The sequence below is a fragment of the Bombus impatiens genome, unplaced genomic scaffold (assembly GCF_000188095.3).
Source record: "Bombus impatiens unplaced genomic scaffold, BIMP_2.2 scf_1183, whole genome shotgun sequence".
Classification (NCBI taxonomy): Eukaryota; Metazoa; Arthropoda; class Insecta; order Hymenoptera; family Apidae; genus Bombus; species Bombus impatiens.
In genome coordinates, this window is record NT_177602.1 from 175,856 (window position 1) to 190,016 (window position 14,161).

At 29.6% G+C, this 14,161-nt stretch overlaps 4 protein-coding genes across 14 annotated transcripts in view; 3 read left to right on the forward strand and 1 right to left on the reverse strand.

Annotated features, from left to right (window-relative positions):
• LOC100743401 (acetyl-CoA carboxylase) overlaps window positions 1–1,947 on the forward strand; it is a 28,662-nt gene extending 26,715 nt beyond the window's left edge. For all 11 annotated transcript variants that reach the window (XM_024371176.2, XM_024371175.2, XM_012391744.3 and 8 more), the window contains 3 exons: window positions 47–326; window positions 405–685; window positions 779–1,947. In XM_024371176.2, coding sequence (XP_024226944.1) covers window positions 47–326; window positions 405–685; window positions 779–1,393 — 1,176 coding nt within the window. In that variant the 3' untranslated portion in view covers window positions 1,394–1,947. The remainder of the gene's footprint in view (window positions 1–46; window positions 327–404; window positions 686–778) is intronic.
• Window positions 1,948–2,137: 190 nt separating this feature from the next.
• On the reverse strand, window positions 2,138–5,604 carry LOC100746516 (SID1 transmembrane family member 1). The gene is made up of 9 exons (XM_003493533.4): window positions 4,991–5,604; window positions 4,623–4,912; window positions 4,394–4,544; window positions 4,247–4,330; window positions 3,845–4,159; window positions 3,228–3,777; window positions 2,892–3,157; window positions 2,580–2,789; window positions 2,138–2,500 (listed from the first exon to the last, which is right to left on the reverse strand). The coding sequence occupies exons 1-9, from the start codon at window positions 5,171–5,173 to the stop codon at window positions 2,213–2,215; spliced, it is 2,337 nt and encodes a 778-aa protein (XP_003493581.1). The 5' UTR covers window positions 5,174–5,604; the 3' UTR covers window positions 2,138–2,212.
• Window positions 5,605–6,140: 536 nt separating this feature from the next.
• On the forward strand, window positions 6,141–8,172 carry LOC100743955 (26S proteasome non-ATPase regulatory subunit 13). Its single transcript, XM_024371185.2, has 5 exons — window positions 6,141–6,301; window positions 6,386–6,499; window positions 6,618–6,944; window positions 7,037–7,369; window positions 7,453–8,172. Exons 1-5 carry the CDS (start codon window positions 6,186–6,188, stop codon window positions 7,718–7,720), a joined length of 1,158 nt encoding a protein of 385 aa, XP_024226953.1. The 5' UTR covers window positions 6,141–6,185; the 3' UTR covers window positions 7,721–8,172.
• A 487-nt stretch (window positions 8,173–8,659) lies between these two features.
• On the forward strand, window positions 8,660–14,103 carry LOC100743644 (RNA polymerase II-associated protein 1). Its single transcript, XM_012391758.3, has 8 exons — window positions 8,660–9,268; window positions 9,356–9,971; window positions 10,043–10,547; window positions 10,621–10,790; window positions 10,923–11,082; window positions 11,165–11,444; window positions 11,591–11,694; window positions 11,775–14,103. The coding sequence occupies exons 1-8, from the start codon at window positions 8,795–8,797 to the stop codon at window positions 13,108–13,110; spliced, it is 3,645 nt and encodes a 1,214-aa protein (XP_012247181.1). The 5' UTR covers window positions 8,660–8,794; the 3' UTR covers window positions 13,111–14,103.
• Window positions 14,104–14,161: the final 58 nt, after the last annotated feature.

Sequence of the window (14,161 nt, forward strand, 5' to 3'; positions counted from 1 at the left end):
TAATAAAATGACTCGAACATTTCTATACTATTAATATTACTTACAGGAAATCATGAGGCCTTGGGCTCAAACTGTAGTAACTGGACGAGCAAGATTAGGCGGAATACCTTGCGGTGTTATTGCAGTAGAAACAAGAACCGTTGAGTTGCACTTACCTGCTGATCCTGCTAATCTCGATTCAGAAGCTAAAACGATATCTCAGGCAGGACAAGTATGGTTCCCTGACAGTGCATACAAAACTGCTCAAGCTATCAAAGACTTTGGAAAAGAAGAGCTTCCACTTTTAATTTTTGCTAATTGGAGAGGATTTTCTGGTGGAATGAAAGGTTTTTATTGATTTTTAATAATTACTAAAATTTCATTCTTACCTATTGAATGAATTACTAACGTTATATCTTTTCTAGACATGTACGAGCAAATTATCAAATTCGGTGCTTATATTGTGGATGGCTTACGAGAATATACCAAACCAATATTTGTATATATTCCACCAAATGGAGAACTAAGAGGTGGTGCTTGGGCTGTCGTTGATCCAACGATAAATCCTCGCTACATGGAAATGTTTGCTGACAATACAAGCAGAGGTGGAGTTTTAGAACCTGGTGGAATAGTAGAAATCAAGTTTAGAGCTAAAGACATAATTAAAGCTATGCATAGGGTTGATTCAGTAATACAGAAGCTTAAAGTAAGAAACTAATTTTGTTTCCTTATAATCTTTTACATTTTATAAATAGTAGGTCGTGTGTGGGACACATTATGATATCAATCATCGTTTTAGGAAAATCTAGCCAATGCAAATTCAGCTGAAGAACGAACAGACATTGAAAGCCAAATTCGTAAGAGAGAACAACTTTTAGAACCTATGTATCGGCAAGTAGCAGTTCACTTCGCGGATCTTCATGATACACCAGAGAGAATGTTTGAGAAAAATACCATTCATGATATTATTCCATGGAAAAAAGCACGCAGACTGCTTTATTGGCGACTTAGAAGAAGACTTTTGGAGGATGAAATAAAGAAGGAAATTCTATCAACCCAACACACTTTGGACGTTAGACAAGTCGGTGCAATGTTGCGTAGATGGTTTATAGAAGACAAAGGTGCCACAGAATCTTATCTGTGGGATCAAGATGAAGCTGCAACGAATTGGTTGGAGAATCAACGTCAAGATGAAAATAGTGTTGTTTCCCGTAACATCACTTGTGTAAGACAAGACGCAATCGTTTCTCGAGTCAAAGAGGCCCTTGAAACTTGTCCAGAAGTGAGATTAAATGCAATTTTAGAAATTGCGCACAGATTACAACCAGCAGAACGTGCAGAATTGCAAAGAACTTTATTACAGATAGAAACGACCACACAGGAACACCACAATGATTCAAGTGCTTCGTCCTAATGTTTTTCTAAATTAAGAAAAATCTCTTGTCTATCTGCGTACCTGGTGTATGTAGTTCTACATCTTAGAATTAATTGTACAGATACTCGTTATTCTTGTTAATAGCAAATTGTACGGGAGTAGTATAATTTTTGGAAAGTTAATAATTGTTTCTATCGATAGCGTTACTTGATGATAGAAAGTAATCGAACTCGTGTCTTATTCAAGTTCAATGGTGATGCTATCGAGTGTCAGACAGTATCACTGCCGTCTCCTAAACCATGGCAAAACGTGCCCTTTGTTTATAATGAGTGTATTCATGAATATAGAAATTATATTGCACATATGCGTACATACATATATATAAATAAATAAATAAGTAATATATATGTGTTTATTTATTTATATGTATATGCATGTATGTATGTGTATTTTTTTTAGAAAAAAGTTTGTTCATTGCGTTTACTTTTACCGAATGACTAATGTGTACATCGATATTTCCCATTTCCGTCGAAAAAAGGAAAACAGATCGATGGGTAATTTTTAAAGTACGAAGTACTATTTTTCCAATCGTGTGTGATACGAAATATAAAAAATTCTTTGATCTTTAGGAACAATTTAATGCGAATAAAGAGGTAGATAATAAAAAATTTTATGAACCTGAATGTTTAACAGAAATAAGACATTTAATACAAAATAGTTGCTAAATAATTATACATATATATATTTTATACTATTTTTAATTCATTGATACCAAGTTCAAATGTACATATATTACATGCAGTCATATCGTTTGAGACATAAAAATTCTCGATACTCTCTTCGTTCGTGTCATTGTCCTTAAAAGACTGAAATCTGACTTCGATGCACATCAATTAGATCATCATCTAGAGTAAGCAATACCATAAATGAAAAAAACATTGCTAAAGCTGACAAAAAATGCCAAATGTCATGACTATCAAAAAAGTTTAGGAGTATGCAGGGTTTATTATAATTGCGCGATTGTGCTGGGGTTAGCTCCCACGAGATAGAATTGTGTATAAAAAAATATAAAGCGGCGCCCCAAAACGCGATTGATAACACAATATAAATCGCTGGTTGAAGTAGAATTCGTTCTTTGTGACAAACCTGGAATATCACAAAGTAAATTAATTCATAATATGTAGACAAACTACATAAGTATAATTATTCGTGTATATGTACATACCTTCATAACAATATAAAAAAAAGTATATAAAATTAAATTAGACATTAATACAGCCAACAGAAACGTTGCGAAATTTTTCTCGCTGTGCATATTCCCAAGTACTGCGAGAGCAACGTTCCACAAATTTCCTACAATAAGTATAATAAAACGTCCCATATATAAAGGCCGAAAGAAATATCTAATTCCAGAACGGGCATCATGTTTACTAATCTAGAAAATTATAAAATCAATGATAAACTGTGCCTAGTAGAAGTAACTGAATCAAGGTAAAATGAAAAATATTAGATTCAAATACCAAATGCCTAAAATTACCTGTATTACTCTTATCAATAACGTTCTAACTTTCCATCGCCCCATGTAGTAAATTTGAATAGTCATATAAAGACAAGTGAGCAAATGTACGATAGTAAACAGAACCCAAAAGTATATTGAACCATATAAGACTCCCAACAATCCTATGAAGATGATGAATGCTAACATTGCAAATGTAACTGATGCTCGGGCATTTATATCAGGATGACGATTGTGATAAATCTTGATCATACATAGCACTGTTATGATGTACATAAAACTCGTATCTAAATAGATAATATAATATTTGTCATTAATACTATAAAAAAAATGTATAAAATTTAATTTTTGTCTTACCGAATTGAAAGTTACTTCGATTTGGACATACGTGATAACTTCCTGAGAGTATTCCTTCCATAATGAGCGCAGTGCCCATTGCATAAAATAATCCATAATGTTGTGGTATGCCATAACATTTATTTTTTTCTCTTTCAAATTCATCATGTTCTCGAGAAGATGTTAAAAATATAAATAGAAAACCCAACATGACGTATCCGATATTTGAAAATACATGATTGAGATCTGACAGTGATAAAAATGGATGAGCACATAAAAAATTGTAATAACACATATCTTGATTGCCAGTAACATGTAGTACATGTTGGTACGTAATTAACAGCTGTACCGCAGGTAAAGTATAAAAAATAGCAACTGTTATCAAATAATATAAATATAATCGAGATTTATGTCTAAGAATCTTTGGATCTTTACGAGCCAAATCGCAAACGGAAAGCACAAGTTTTGTTCGTATTATTTCTTTATCACAAAAAGCATCTTCCATTAAGTCGATATCATCTTCATCCAGTGAAGAATCATCTTCTATGGATATTGATCGGTGTGGAATAGACTGTAACATAATTAATGTAAGTGATGAGAAAAATTTCTTTTATTTCTTAATTAGTATATCGCGATACCTCTTCTACCGTTGATGGGCTTGGTATAGGTTCACGAATTTGCTCTGATTCTTGATGTAATATCTCTTGTTTAATTTTTCTTTCCCTTCTAATTTTTGATATCACAATGCTTACAACATAGGCTATACAGAAACTAAAAATAATAAATACTACTACTCCTGAAGCAATAACATAATCTCGTTTGGTAATACTAGCATTTATTGCTAAATTAATGCGTTTATTCCGTACAGGAATCATACTAGGAGCTCCATAACAATCTGTATCATCACCTTTTACTACAAGTACCACAAAAAAGCCCAATGGATATTCTTGTTTCTAAAATATATTAGATTAGACATGTTATTTCGTTATCTATCATGAAAGGTATATTTAAAATTATATTATAGTCAAAAATATATTTACTGGCACAGTTATACCGCCTTGTCGATTTACAGTTTGCCAATAACCAGAAAATTGAATATTCCTCTCTAAATCAAACACAGGACACTAAAAAAGAAGATATGAACTAATAATAATACGATTTTACAAATTATAAAAACTTATACTTACTGTTGTATTTTGTATTGAAACTGTCATACAAATATCACTATCAGAACTAACACGAATGATCACAGAAGAACTTTCCGCTTGCCTTGGGAAAGTATAACCATAATAAATAGGTTGGGATGGTGAAATTTCTACTACTCTTTCTTCTCCAGGACTGGCATAGAATGGAAACATGAAACAATTACTAATTTTTCTTTTTTATTACAATAACGATCCAAACATAATTACATACCTTATATAAAAATCGTACTGTCTTGTCATGTTAAGTTTAAATGAAATATTTTGATAATTAGCAGTGGACAAACTAACAGTAATAAATTCTTCTTCCTCTTCTAGTCTACTTTGATTATAATTGGTTGAACACAAAGTTTGACTTGTTTTATTATATGCTAAATCATCAAAATATGCGCTTTGAACTACAAGGGGGATTTGCCATGATAGGATTTCTCTTTTTTGACGAACAACCACTATAAGAGGTAGATCGGTAGTAGCATTACTTTCAACTACTATTCTTGCAGTTACCTACAAGTAAATAATACATGAAAACTATGGTAAAATATCATGACATTAACTTACATATATAAAATTATTCATACTTACATTATTAACAGGATATAAAAACACATATTCAACAGTAGTGTTTATGACATATTGATATTCTTTCTTATATTCTGCCACAATAACAATAGGAGAAAATGATAGAGTTTGAAAAGGAATAACTTGATGAAGATCAAATGATAATAACAGAGCAAATACGGTTAAAATCCTCTTCATACTCAACATGTTGAATATTTATATATTTGTATGTAATTATATCAACCACTATTTTCGTAAGCTACATACATAAGTTTATTCGACTCTAACTATCTTGAAACTATAAAACTAACAACACAAAAGTATGTTTTTTTTTATGTCAACATGAATTGTGAATCATAATTCCGTTGACAAATAATTTTTTAAAGATAACTTGCCATGCAGATACTTCTGCATAGCTATCTGTCGCATATTTACATTCACAATATTGATGCTATAATACATACATAATATGTCACTCTTCGTTTTAATTCACATCACATAAGTATGATAACCATAGTTACGATTCTTGAACTCTATATCGAATGTTATGTATCAAATAAATCAATGAATCTGTATTTAAAAAAATTAATATTTCGCTGTGATTTGAATTACTTTAATACTAATTATTTTTATTGGATACTATATTTTATCAATTTTCCAATAATTTTTCACATTTGGTTTGAATAAATTATAAGCTTAAAGGTTGTATTGCATTGCTGCTGCAGCATAAACTTTCAACACAGTTTAGTATGCAGTACTGGTGCGTATTATAAATTAAAAGTCTAATCATTCGACGTAAAAATGATTTAATTATTTGTATACAATTATAAATAATATAAGTATACTTTACAAGAACTCAAATAAATAATTACAACATAAATTTTATATTTTGCCACTGTGAACTAAAGAATAGTAAAATTATATAAATTCGAATTTTTAACAAAACATACAGCATTTTAATTACTTTACGTCTTTCATAAAAATAATAAATTTATATTCATGTGTCGCATTCATTTTAATTCCATGTTTATTGTAACAAATTATAAATGTTTTTCAATGAAAAATCTTATTATATATTTTTAAGTATCATAAAATAAAATGCATACGGTTTTAATAAAATATTGTATAAAATATTATATTATTCTTTCTCAGAATGAGTGCTGAACAACGAACAACCTCATTCATTATACTGATTCGGCTTTAGTCATTGTTATTAAAGATGGCGGTATCCGTGGCACCAAAAGATGTTAATACATATTTAAGTCAAAATCAAAATGTTGCAGACAAAGAATTGGCTACAGAATGGGCGCAACTCGAAGAATTATACAATAAAAGGTATATTTTGTAAAATATTCTGCATTACATGCATGTTTCAATAGAAAAATGTTTACCTAAATTTCATCGTCCGGTGACTTGCAGGCTTTGGCATCAATTGACACTTAAATTAGAAACATTTGTTAAAAATCCAGCGCTTCAGAAGGGAGATAAATTAGTACAGTTATATATAAACTTTTTATCTACTTTTGAAAACAAGTAAGTATATTATATACGTATTTTTTTCGAAATATTAATTCATAACCTTACTTATTCCACTTACATAGTAATTCAGATTATCATTGTGTTGTAATACTATTCTCCTATTTTTATTTAGGATAAATCCTTTATCATTGGTAGAGATATTAGCATATGTAATACAACAGTTTCAAGATAAACAAGAAGCAATTAAATTCTTGGAAAAAACAGAATCTAAAGTTAAAAGCAATAATGAGGCAGTTGCTTTGTGTAAAGTTCTCACAGGACAGATCTTGCTTGAAAAGTTAAATAATCAAGAACAAGCAAAACAAATTATAGAGGAAGTAGAGGCTATATTGGATAATGCTGATGGTGTTACAACAGTTCATGGTAGATTTTATTTATTAGCGAGTCGCCTTTATCGTCTTCAGGGGAAACATGCTGAATATTATCGTACTGCTTTAAGGTACTATTATACTTATAATCTGGAGCAATGGTCATTTTTATTATGACAAAAGTAATCCATACATGTTATTTGAACTTATTTTCATATTCCAGATACTTGGGTTGTATTGATTTAAATAATCTAAGTAGACAAGAACAGGAGCAGCATGCATTTTTCCTTGGATTGGCTGCACTTTTAGGTGAAGGAGTCTATAATCTTGGAGAATTGTTAGCTCATCCAGTTTTACAATCCTTGAAAGGTACTCCAAACTCTTGGTTAGTTGATTTATTACAAGCTTTCAATGCTGGTGACATTGTTGCACTTGAAAAATTAAAGCCACAATGGAGCAAAGTTGCTGATTTAGCTGCACAGGAGTTAAAGTTGAGACAAAAAATATCTCTTTTATGCCTCATGGAAATGACTTTCAAAAGGCAAGCTAATAATAGGTTTGTATATTGCTTATTGTAAAAGTACTAAGGAACCAGATAATGTAAAACAATCTGTATTAAATAAACTTCTTTTGTCATAGGCAATTAACATTTGCGGAAATTTCTCAAGAAACTCGTTTGCCTCTCGGTGAAGTAGAATTATTAGTAATGAAAGCTCTAGCTCAAGGTTTAGTTCGTGGTGCTATTGATCAAGTGGCAGGAACAGTAAACATGACATGGGTACAGCCTCGCGTATTAGATCGTACACAAATAGCTGGAATGGTTCAACGACTTGATGGCTGGTGTAAAGATGTTAGTTCAATGGAACGTTTATTAGAGTCTCGAGCGTCAGAGATACTTACACTTTAATATTAGGTTTAACATTTTTGTCATTGATTTGTTTGTAAGTTTTATTTTCATATCTTTGTTAACTCACTGGCTTATCATCATTTTAAAAATAAAAAATGTAATTTACTACAATTGATATAAATACATAATAATTATGTATAAGATTAATTTCATTGTGATAAGTCAGTGAGTTAATATAAAAGGACATATAAGATACAGTTTCTCAAATATAAAATTATGATGCTGTTTACAAACGAATTAAAAAGATATATAAATTTATTTTTAACTTAACATCCTACACAGAACAATTTAATGCAATTTTTAATGTTTCTATAGAATAATTATTTGAACTTTTTGTGCTCAGAGACTTTGTACTATGACTGAAATATTAATAATAACAACATATATTAACATTTATAGCGTTTCTCTTGCTTGTTCACATATTCTTTAGATATTAATAATTTTCTGCAGTAGTATACTGCTCCTACATATCCATCAACACAATCATGAAATATACATATTATGTATTTATATAAAAGCATAAGAAAAGAATAGGTATATAGAAACGTGTTTTAGCATTAAGATATTTCTAGAATAAAGTTTCTATAATTTTAATTGTAACCCTATTGTAAGTATTTATATTACTTTTACACATATTACTTTTACATTGTAGTTTGTGTTCCTTTCTAAAAATATAAGTTCAAAAGATCTCGCGAGAAAAGCAAAATTCACAAAATATATGTTATATGCACATATGTATACCTGTGTATACTAACCTAACCTGTATATAACTGTGTATCGTATCATTCTGTGAATACTTGTTTATTATACTTCGTGTTTCTAGGTTATCCAACTAAAATAAAAGAACTTTTTATTAAAATATATTTATAAATAATAATTTAATAAAAAAAAATATATAATTCTTAAAATCCTGTAGATGAGGATGAAATAAATTCACAATATAAGATATATTAAGCAATTAAATATTGTAATTAATAAAACTATCGATGATATTTAGGTTAGAATAACCTAAAAATACTTGATAATTTAATATAAAAATTACAACTTTTAAGGTTTTAAATAAATTTTAAAACAATGGACGACAGTCCAGTTATGAAACGACCTAAACCAAGTGATAGCGAAGAAGAATTGTTTCGTATGCAAGAAGAATTTTTAAGAAATAAGCAACAACCATCAGCCAAAGTGATTAATTTAAGAAGATCTGAAACATTTTTAAATACTAGTTCTGCTGTAGCTACTAACAGTCAAACAAATTCTAACAAAATAAGATCAAAATTTTCTGAATCAAAAAGATTAAGAAATCGTGACAGGGTATCTACTTCTCAAAGTAGTGGTGATGTTATAAATCCTGCGATTAAAGAAGAAGCTGGGAAAAATCTCAACCCTGGATTGAAGAATTTTGTTCATAATATGCAAATAGCATCTTCATCGATAATATTAGGAAATATCATTGAAAAGAAATATGATACATGCAAGTATGAATTTGATAAAAAGGAATTTCTTTGTTCCAATAATGGTTTTCCTGAAGTCTTCGTGTCTAAATACATGGTAATCACATATTTTTATTGTAACAACAGATATAATGGAAATATTTGAAAAATACATTCAAATGTTTAAATTTTATTACTTTTTCAGAAAAATGATAAAAATGGAAGTTTATTTTTGCATGACATTTCTCCTAAAAGCATTGTTAGAAATAAAATAGAAAAATCTGAAAAGATTGGACCTTTATGTAATACAGATAGTAGTGTTATTGTAGAAGGATCATGGGCAAATGAAATACATACAGAAAATTTGGAACGATTAAGCCAAATGACTCAAGAGGATATCCTTAAAGAAAAAAGTAAACTTGAGATGACTTTAAAGCCAGAATTGATACAATTTTTAAAAAATAGAAGGAATAAAAAACAAAAAGTAAATAAAGCTTCAGAAGACAATAAAACATCAAATGGCAAAGTTCAAGATCAAAATGAAAAATCTGTAAATGCAGAAAAGTTAGTTGCAGAAGAAATTCCTAATAAAGATCATGAAGATTTAGTCCAGAATAATGATGTCGTACCAATGCAGATAGATGAATTAGAACAAGATATACCCAAACCTTCAAAAGAATTGTTGCAACAAGCTAAAGAGAAGGGTTGGGTGCATATGGATTCTCTCGAGCCTGAAAAATTAAAATGGATGGAAAATATACCTGAAAAGAAAGATGAACCTATTCCAGATGAACCATACAATGCTCGTTTTGACTTTAATGGTAAATATCCAAATGCTAATGTATATAAGAGAGAATCTATTATAGATATACAAATAAACTTTTTTTAATAGGTGTATTATTAGCGTACAAAGACGACAATGTACCTATTGAAAAAGGTCTCCATCATCATGGAGAGGAACCCGAACGTCCTGGTTATTCTTTACAAGAATTATTGCAACTGAGTCGCTCATCGGCACAACAGCAACGCTGTACAGCTCTTACAACATTAGCAAATATTATAGAAAAAAGTCGCAAGGGTTGGTATGATAAAGCATTACAACCTGCACCATTGACTGCATTAAGTCAGAAAAATCTTCTATTACTATTAAGATTTTCTTTGGATGAAACCTCAGTAGCTGTGATCACAGCAACTTTACAAGCACTAAGAGCTTTCTTATATAGCGAAGCGGACGAAGTCTGTTTGGACAGACTATATGGTTTCCGAAATTATAAAGAACCTGTTTTAGCAACACCAAAAACTGATGTCGATGATATAAGCAATTTAAAAGATCATGAATTAGTGCAACTAGATGCAATTGCTGCCTTATTAAGAACTGACATACTATTAAGAATTAGGTACTTTTAATAATTCTATTTATGCAAATGCTACGAAAACTTTTATTAAAAAGATAATTGAAATTATTTATAGCTACATTTTGAATAAAATACGACCACCACCTGTTGCTGTAACTTGTGCATTAGAAATTCTAATTAGACTTGTAAGACATTCGCCCATTACTGTCTTAAAAATGACAAATTCTCCAAATCTATTGGAAACAATAATTGAGCATTTTATGCCTTTGTCTACAAATGCATTGGGTTCGTATATTTGTGTGATACTATATTATAATTTGCGAGATACTATAATATATATATGTGTATATATATATATATTTTATGTTTAAATAATGTGTATATACTAATGAATTAGTATATTTTTTATATTTATAGCAATGACAGATAATATAAATAATGTGTATGGTGTACCAGTAGTGGCTGCAGTTAGATTCTGTCGTATCTTACTTTGTTATGGAGGAAAATCTGTTGCCAAAAAATTAAATAGTCTTAAAATTATGCAACGCATTATATCATACGCCAGTTGTGATGCAGGGTAATTGTTTATTATAATTTAATACAAATAAGAAAAAATTTTGTAATGTATATAACATATATAAATCATAATTTTTTAATAGGAAGGGAAGTTATAATCTTATCATCGAAAATTTACGTTTGTGGAGAACATTGTTATTGCATGAAGAAGCCATGGATAGTTTAACTGGAGCACAATTATTTCTTGTGTCACAGTTACAGCTTCTGTTGAGTAATCACGATATTCAAAGCGCATCTGAATTATCTTGTGAATATGCAGCAGCTTTAATTGCTGTTGCAAGTTGCTTGACGTCGCTAAAAGCAAATATATCGGTCTTACTGTCCAAATGGAGTACACAGCTACTATCCTTAAGTAATTTCACGGTATGTTAATTTGAAGTATAATATACTACAAATATATGAATAAATATTATATTATACGTATATTTAATAACCATATATGTATATAAAATAATTGTAATCATATATTAAACGTAAAATATATTATACATAAAAAACTATTCTCGCAGTGGGGAAATACGAAACTTATCGCAGAAACGTTATTAGCAGTTAGTGATAGTACTGCGATTAAAACATTGAACATATCTCGATCGCAAGTATTTTCTAAACTTAAGTAAGTAGATGCTAAACATTTTTAAAATTACATTATATTAATATTATTTATAATAATTTTCAACGTTTTAATTTTTGCAGTTCTACTTCAAATTTGTTAAGCGATTGTTCTTTAGCTCTTGAGCGTGAGCCTTCTGCTTTGCCTCATCTGGGAGTATTAACCTATGAAGGACAAGTGCAACATATTGTATCTCACCAATCTTGTATGCCCTTCCTTGCAACAGCTTTAAATGTATTCATTGATCATTCTTTCATAGAAGAAATTCAGGCAGTACTTAGTCTTCCACAAGTCTATAGGTATTTGAGAAGATTAGAAACAACAGATTGGTGTTTAGAGAAATCATGGTATACAAGATCTGAATTGTCTTTTTTAGTTGCTATAGTAAATGCAACCACTTTTGTTAAGGATAAATTAGATAATAAAACAATGGACACTATTTGGAAAATTGCTATTAAACTCGTGTCATCTTTACCTGCCGATTGTCCATCCGATGTAAAGAAGATGCTTACAGTTTCACTAGCAAAGGAAAAATTAAATTTGGAGATAGTAACGAATGAATTAGAGAAATTAAATCTGAATTCAAATATTGGAGATATTAAATTGAATTTAAGTCGTGATATATCTGGTTTATACGAACGGTATATAGAATTAGACGGTAAATGGGATCAAGCGGCAATGCCTAAAGATTGGCTTTATTTACCTATTGTACATATTTATACAAAATGTAGAAATAATAATGCATGTAACGATGATGATAAAGCTGTCATCTTAGCCGTATTGAGTTTAGAATTAGTACTACCAGATTTGGTTGAAAAATTGTCACAAAGTTTGAGATTTAGTAGATTGGTACTTATATACCTGTGCGAGACGCTGTATTTAAGTAACGATGTTTCTGCTTTACTTACTAGAGCCGTGACAACTTTATTAAAAGATAATTACAAGAAGCTTAATTTTACAATAGATTTGCCAGGACTTAGTTCTTTTACCGATTTGTTTACTGCGATGTGTGAACATTTTTGTTCAACTTCCTATGGTGATTATGGTTTTTCAATGACCTTATTGGTACCAATTGCGCAAAGGCACGATGTTCATTATAGAAAATTGTTATGGTCGGAACATGTAGGTTTGCTTCGATATGTTAGATTACCATTAGAACAATTAGTTATTCCGTTAAAAGAATATCTTTATCCCCTTGAGGAAGATACATCTTTAATAGAAAGTTATATAACAGCGCTTGTTAGGGGAATTGTTAAACAAAGCTGGTGTCCTATTCCTTATACAATTGCATTACATCATTCTGCTATGTACTTGAAACAATCAAACAAATTAGCGGTACGAATGAGAACCCAATTAGAAAAAATACCCGATAAAGTTTTGGCTACTCTTTTGTTAAATTATCAACAACCTACATTTTAAAATTTGATTATAATTAATGTTATAGTAAATTATTAATTTAAAGTCAGAAAATATATGTATAATTTGTGAAATATGTATGTATGTTTAATACACATGTGAAGTATATGTTTGTCATATAAGTGTATGTTTGTCAATATATTCTATAATTAACAGTATTAAATAAATGATTGAAGGATTAAATAATTTATTTCAGTCGGTTTTGAAATATACAGATATCAGTGTCATTAGACAAAAAACTAATTATGCGAATAAAGAATAGGAACAATCTGTGTTTACATTTACGCAAAGTATAGAGGCACTGTTTGGTTATTTTCGCTGATTGCCAAAATTTGCAATGAATCAGTGCTATAATTAGAAAAGTATAGTAATCAGAATTTAATATTTTATTAAGAATTTATGATTTATGATGTGTACTTGTATGGCCATGCAAATATGTGTGTATAATTATACACTAGTATACATGCATACATATATGTATGGATATACACCATTTGTAAATTAGCATTTATAATTAAAGATTTCACATTCGTTTGTTTTTGATTACGAATATTTGAGTCAATATAATATTAACATAACGATGCATCTAATATTGTGCGAAAATTTAAACAATGAAGCTGTAACATTACGTAAATCAAAATTCATATAATTGAAACAAAAGTTACATGACAGTAACAAAACTACATAAACAGTAAAGAATAACAACTGTAACAAAATTACACGTGTGTAAAAAAATATAATTTTTATAATTTTTCTCGATTTTACTCTGGAACGTATCAAGTTATTCAAATAAAAAAAAAAAAAATTGTGAAGATCATGGAACACAATAGGTATAAGTATAATAATAGTGATTGTAATTATGCTGTAATATTAATTAAACGTGCCTTGAATAGCACAATAGTTATCATCATATTGCTTTAAGTAAGTTTCGTGTTTAAGCACATTGAATTGTATAACATTTTTTTTACAATGAAATATAGCAGGCAAATGAAAGAAGTTAAGTTTTTTAGAACAATTCCCAATCAATTCACGATATATATAGCTCGTAAATAAT

What these genes read in the sequence shown, in the direction of transcription:
- LOC100746516 (XM_003493533.4), bottom strand. Translation starts at nt 5,173, where the DNA reads ATGTTGAGTATGAAGAGGATTTTAACCGTATTTGCTCTGTTATTATCA. An exon ending in CAGTACGATTTTTATATAAG is followed by an intron (nt 4,545 to 4,622) that starts GTATGTAATTAT and finishes ATTCTATGCCAG; the next exon opens with TCCTGGAGAAGAAAGAGTAG. An exon ending in AAGGCGGTATAACTGTGCCA is followed by an intron (nt 4,160 to 4,246) that starts GTAAATATATTT and finishes AATATATTTTAG; the next exon opens with AAACAAGAATATCCATTGGG.
- LOC100743955 (XM_024371185.2), top strand. Translation starts at nt 6,186, where the DNA reads ATGGCGGTATCCGTGGCACCAAAAGATGTTAATACATATTTAAGTCAA. An exon ending in TTATCTACTTTTGAAAACAA is followed by an intron (nt 6,500 to 6,617) that starts GTAAGTATATTA and finishes ATTTTTATTTAG; the next exon opens with GATAAATCCTTTATCATTGG. An exon ending in AAAAGGCAAGCTAATAATAG is followed by an intron (nt 7,370 to 7,452) that starts GTTTGTATATTG and finishes CTTTTGTCATAG; the next exon opens with GCAATTAACATTTGCGGAAA.
- LOC100743644 (XM_012391758.3), top strand. Translation starts at nt 8,795, where the DNA reads ATGGACGACAGTCCAGTTATGAAACGACCTAAACCAAGTGATAGCGAA. An exon ending in TCTTCGTGTCTAAATACATG is followed by an intron (nt 9,269 to 9,355) that starts GTAATCACATAT and finishes TTACTTTTTCAG; the next exon opens with AAAAATGATAAAAATGGAAG. An exon ending in GACATACTATTAAGAATTAG is followed by an intron (nt 10,548 to 10,620) that starts GTACTTTTAATA and finishes AATTATTTATAG; the next exon opens with CTACATTTTGAATAAAATAC.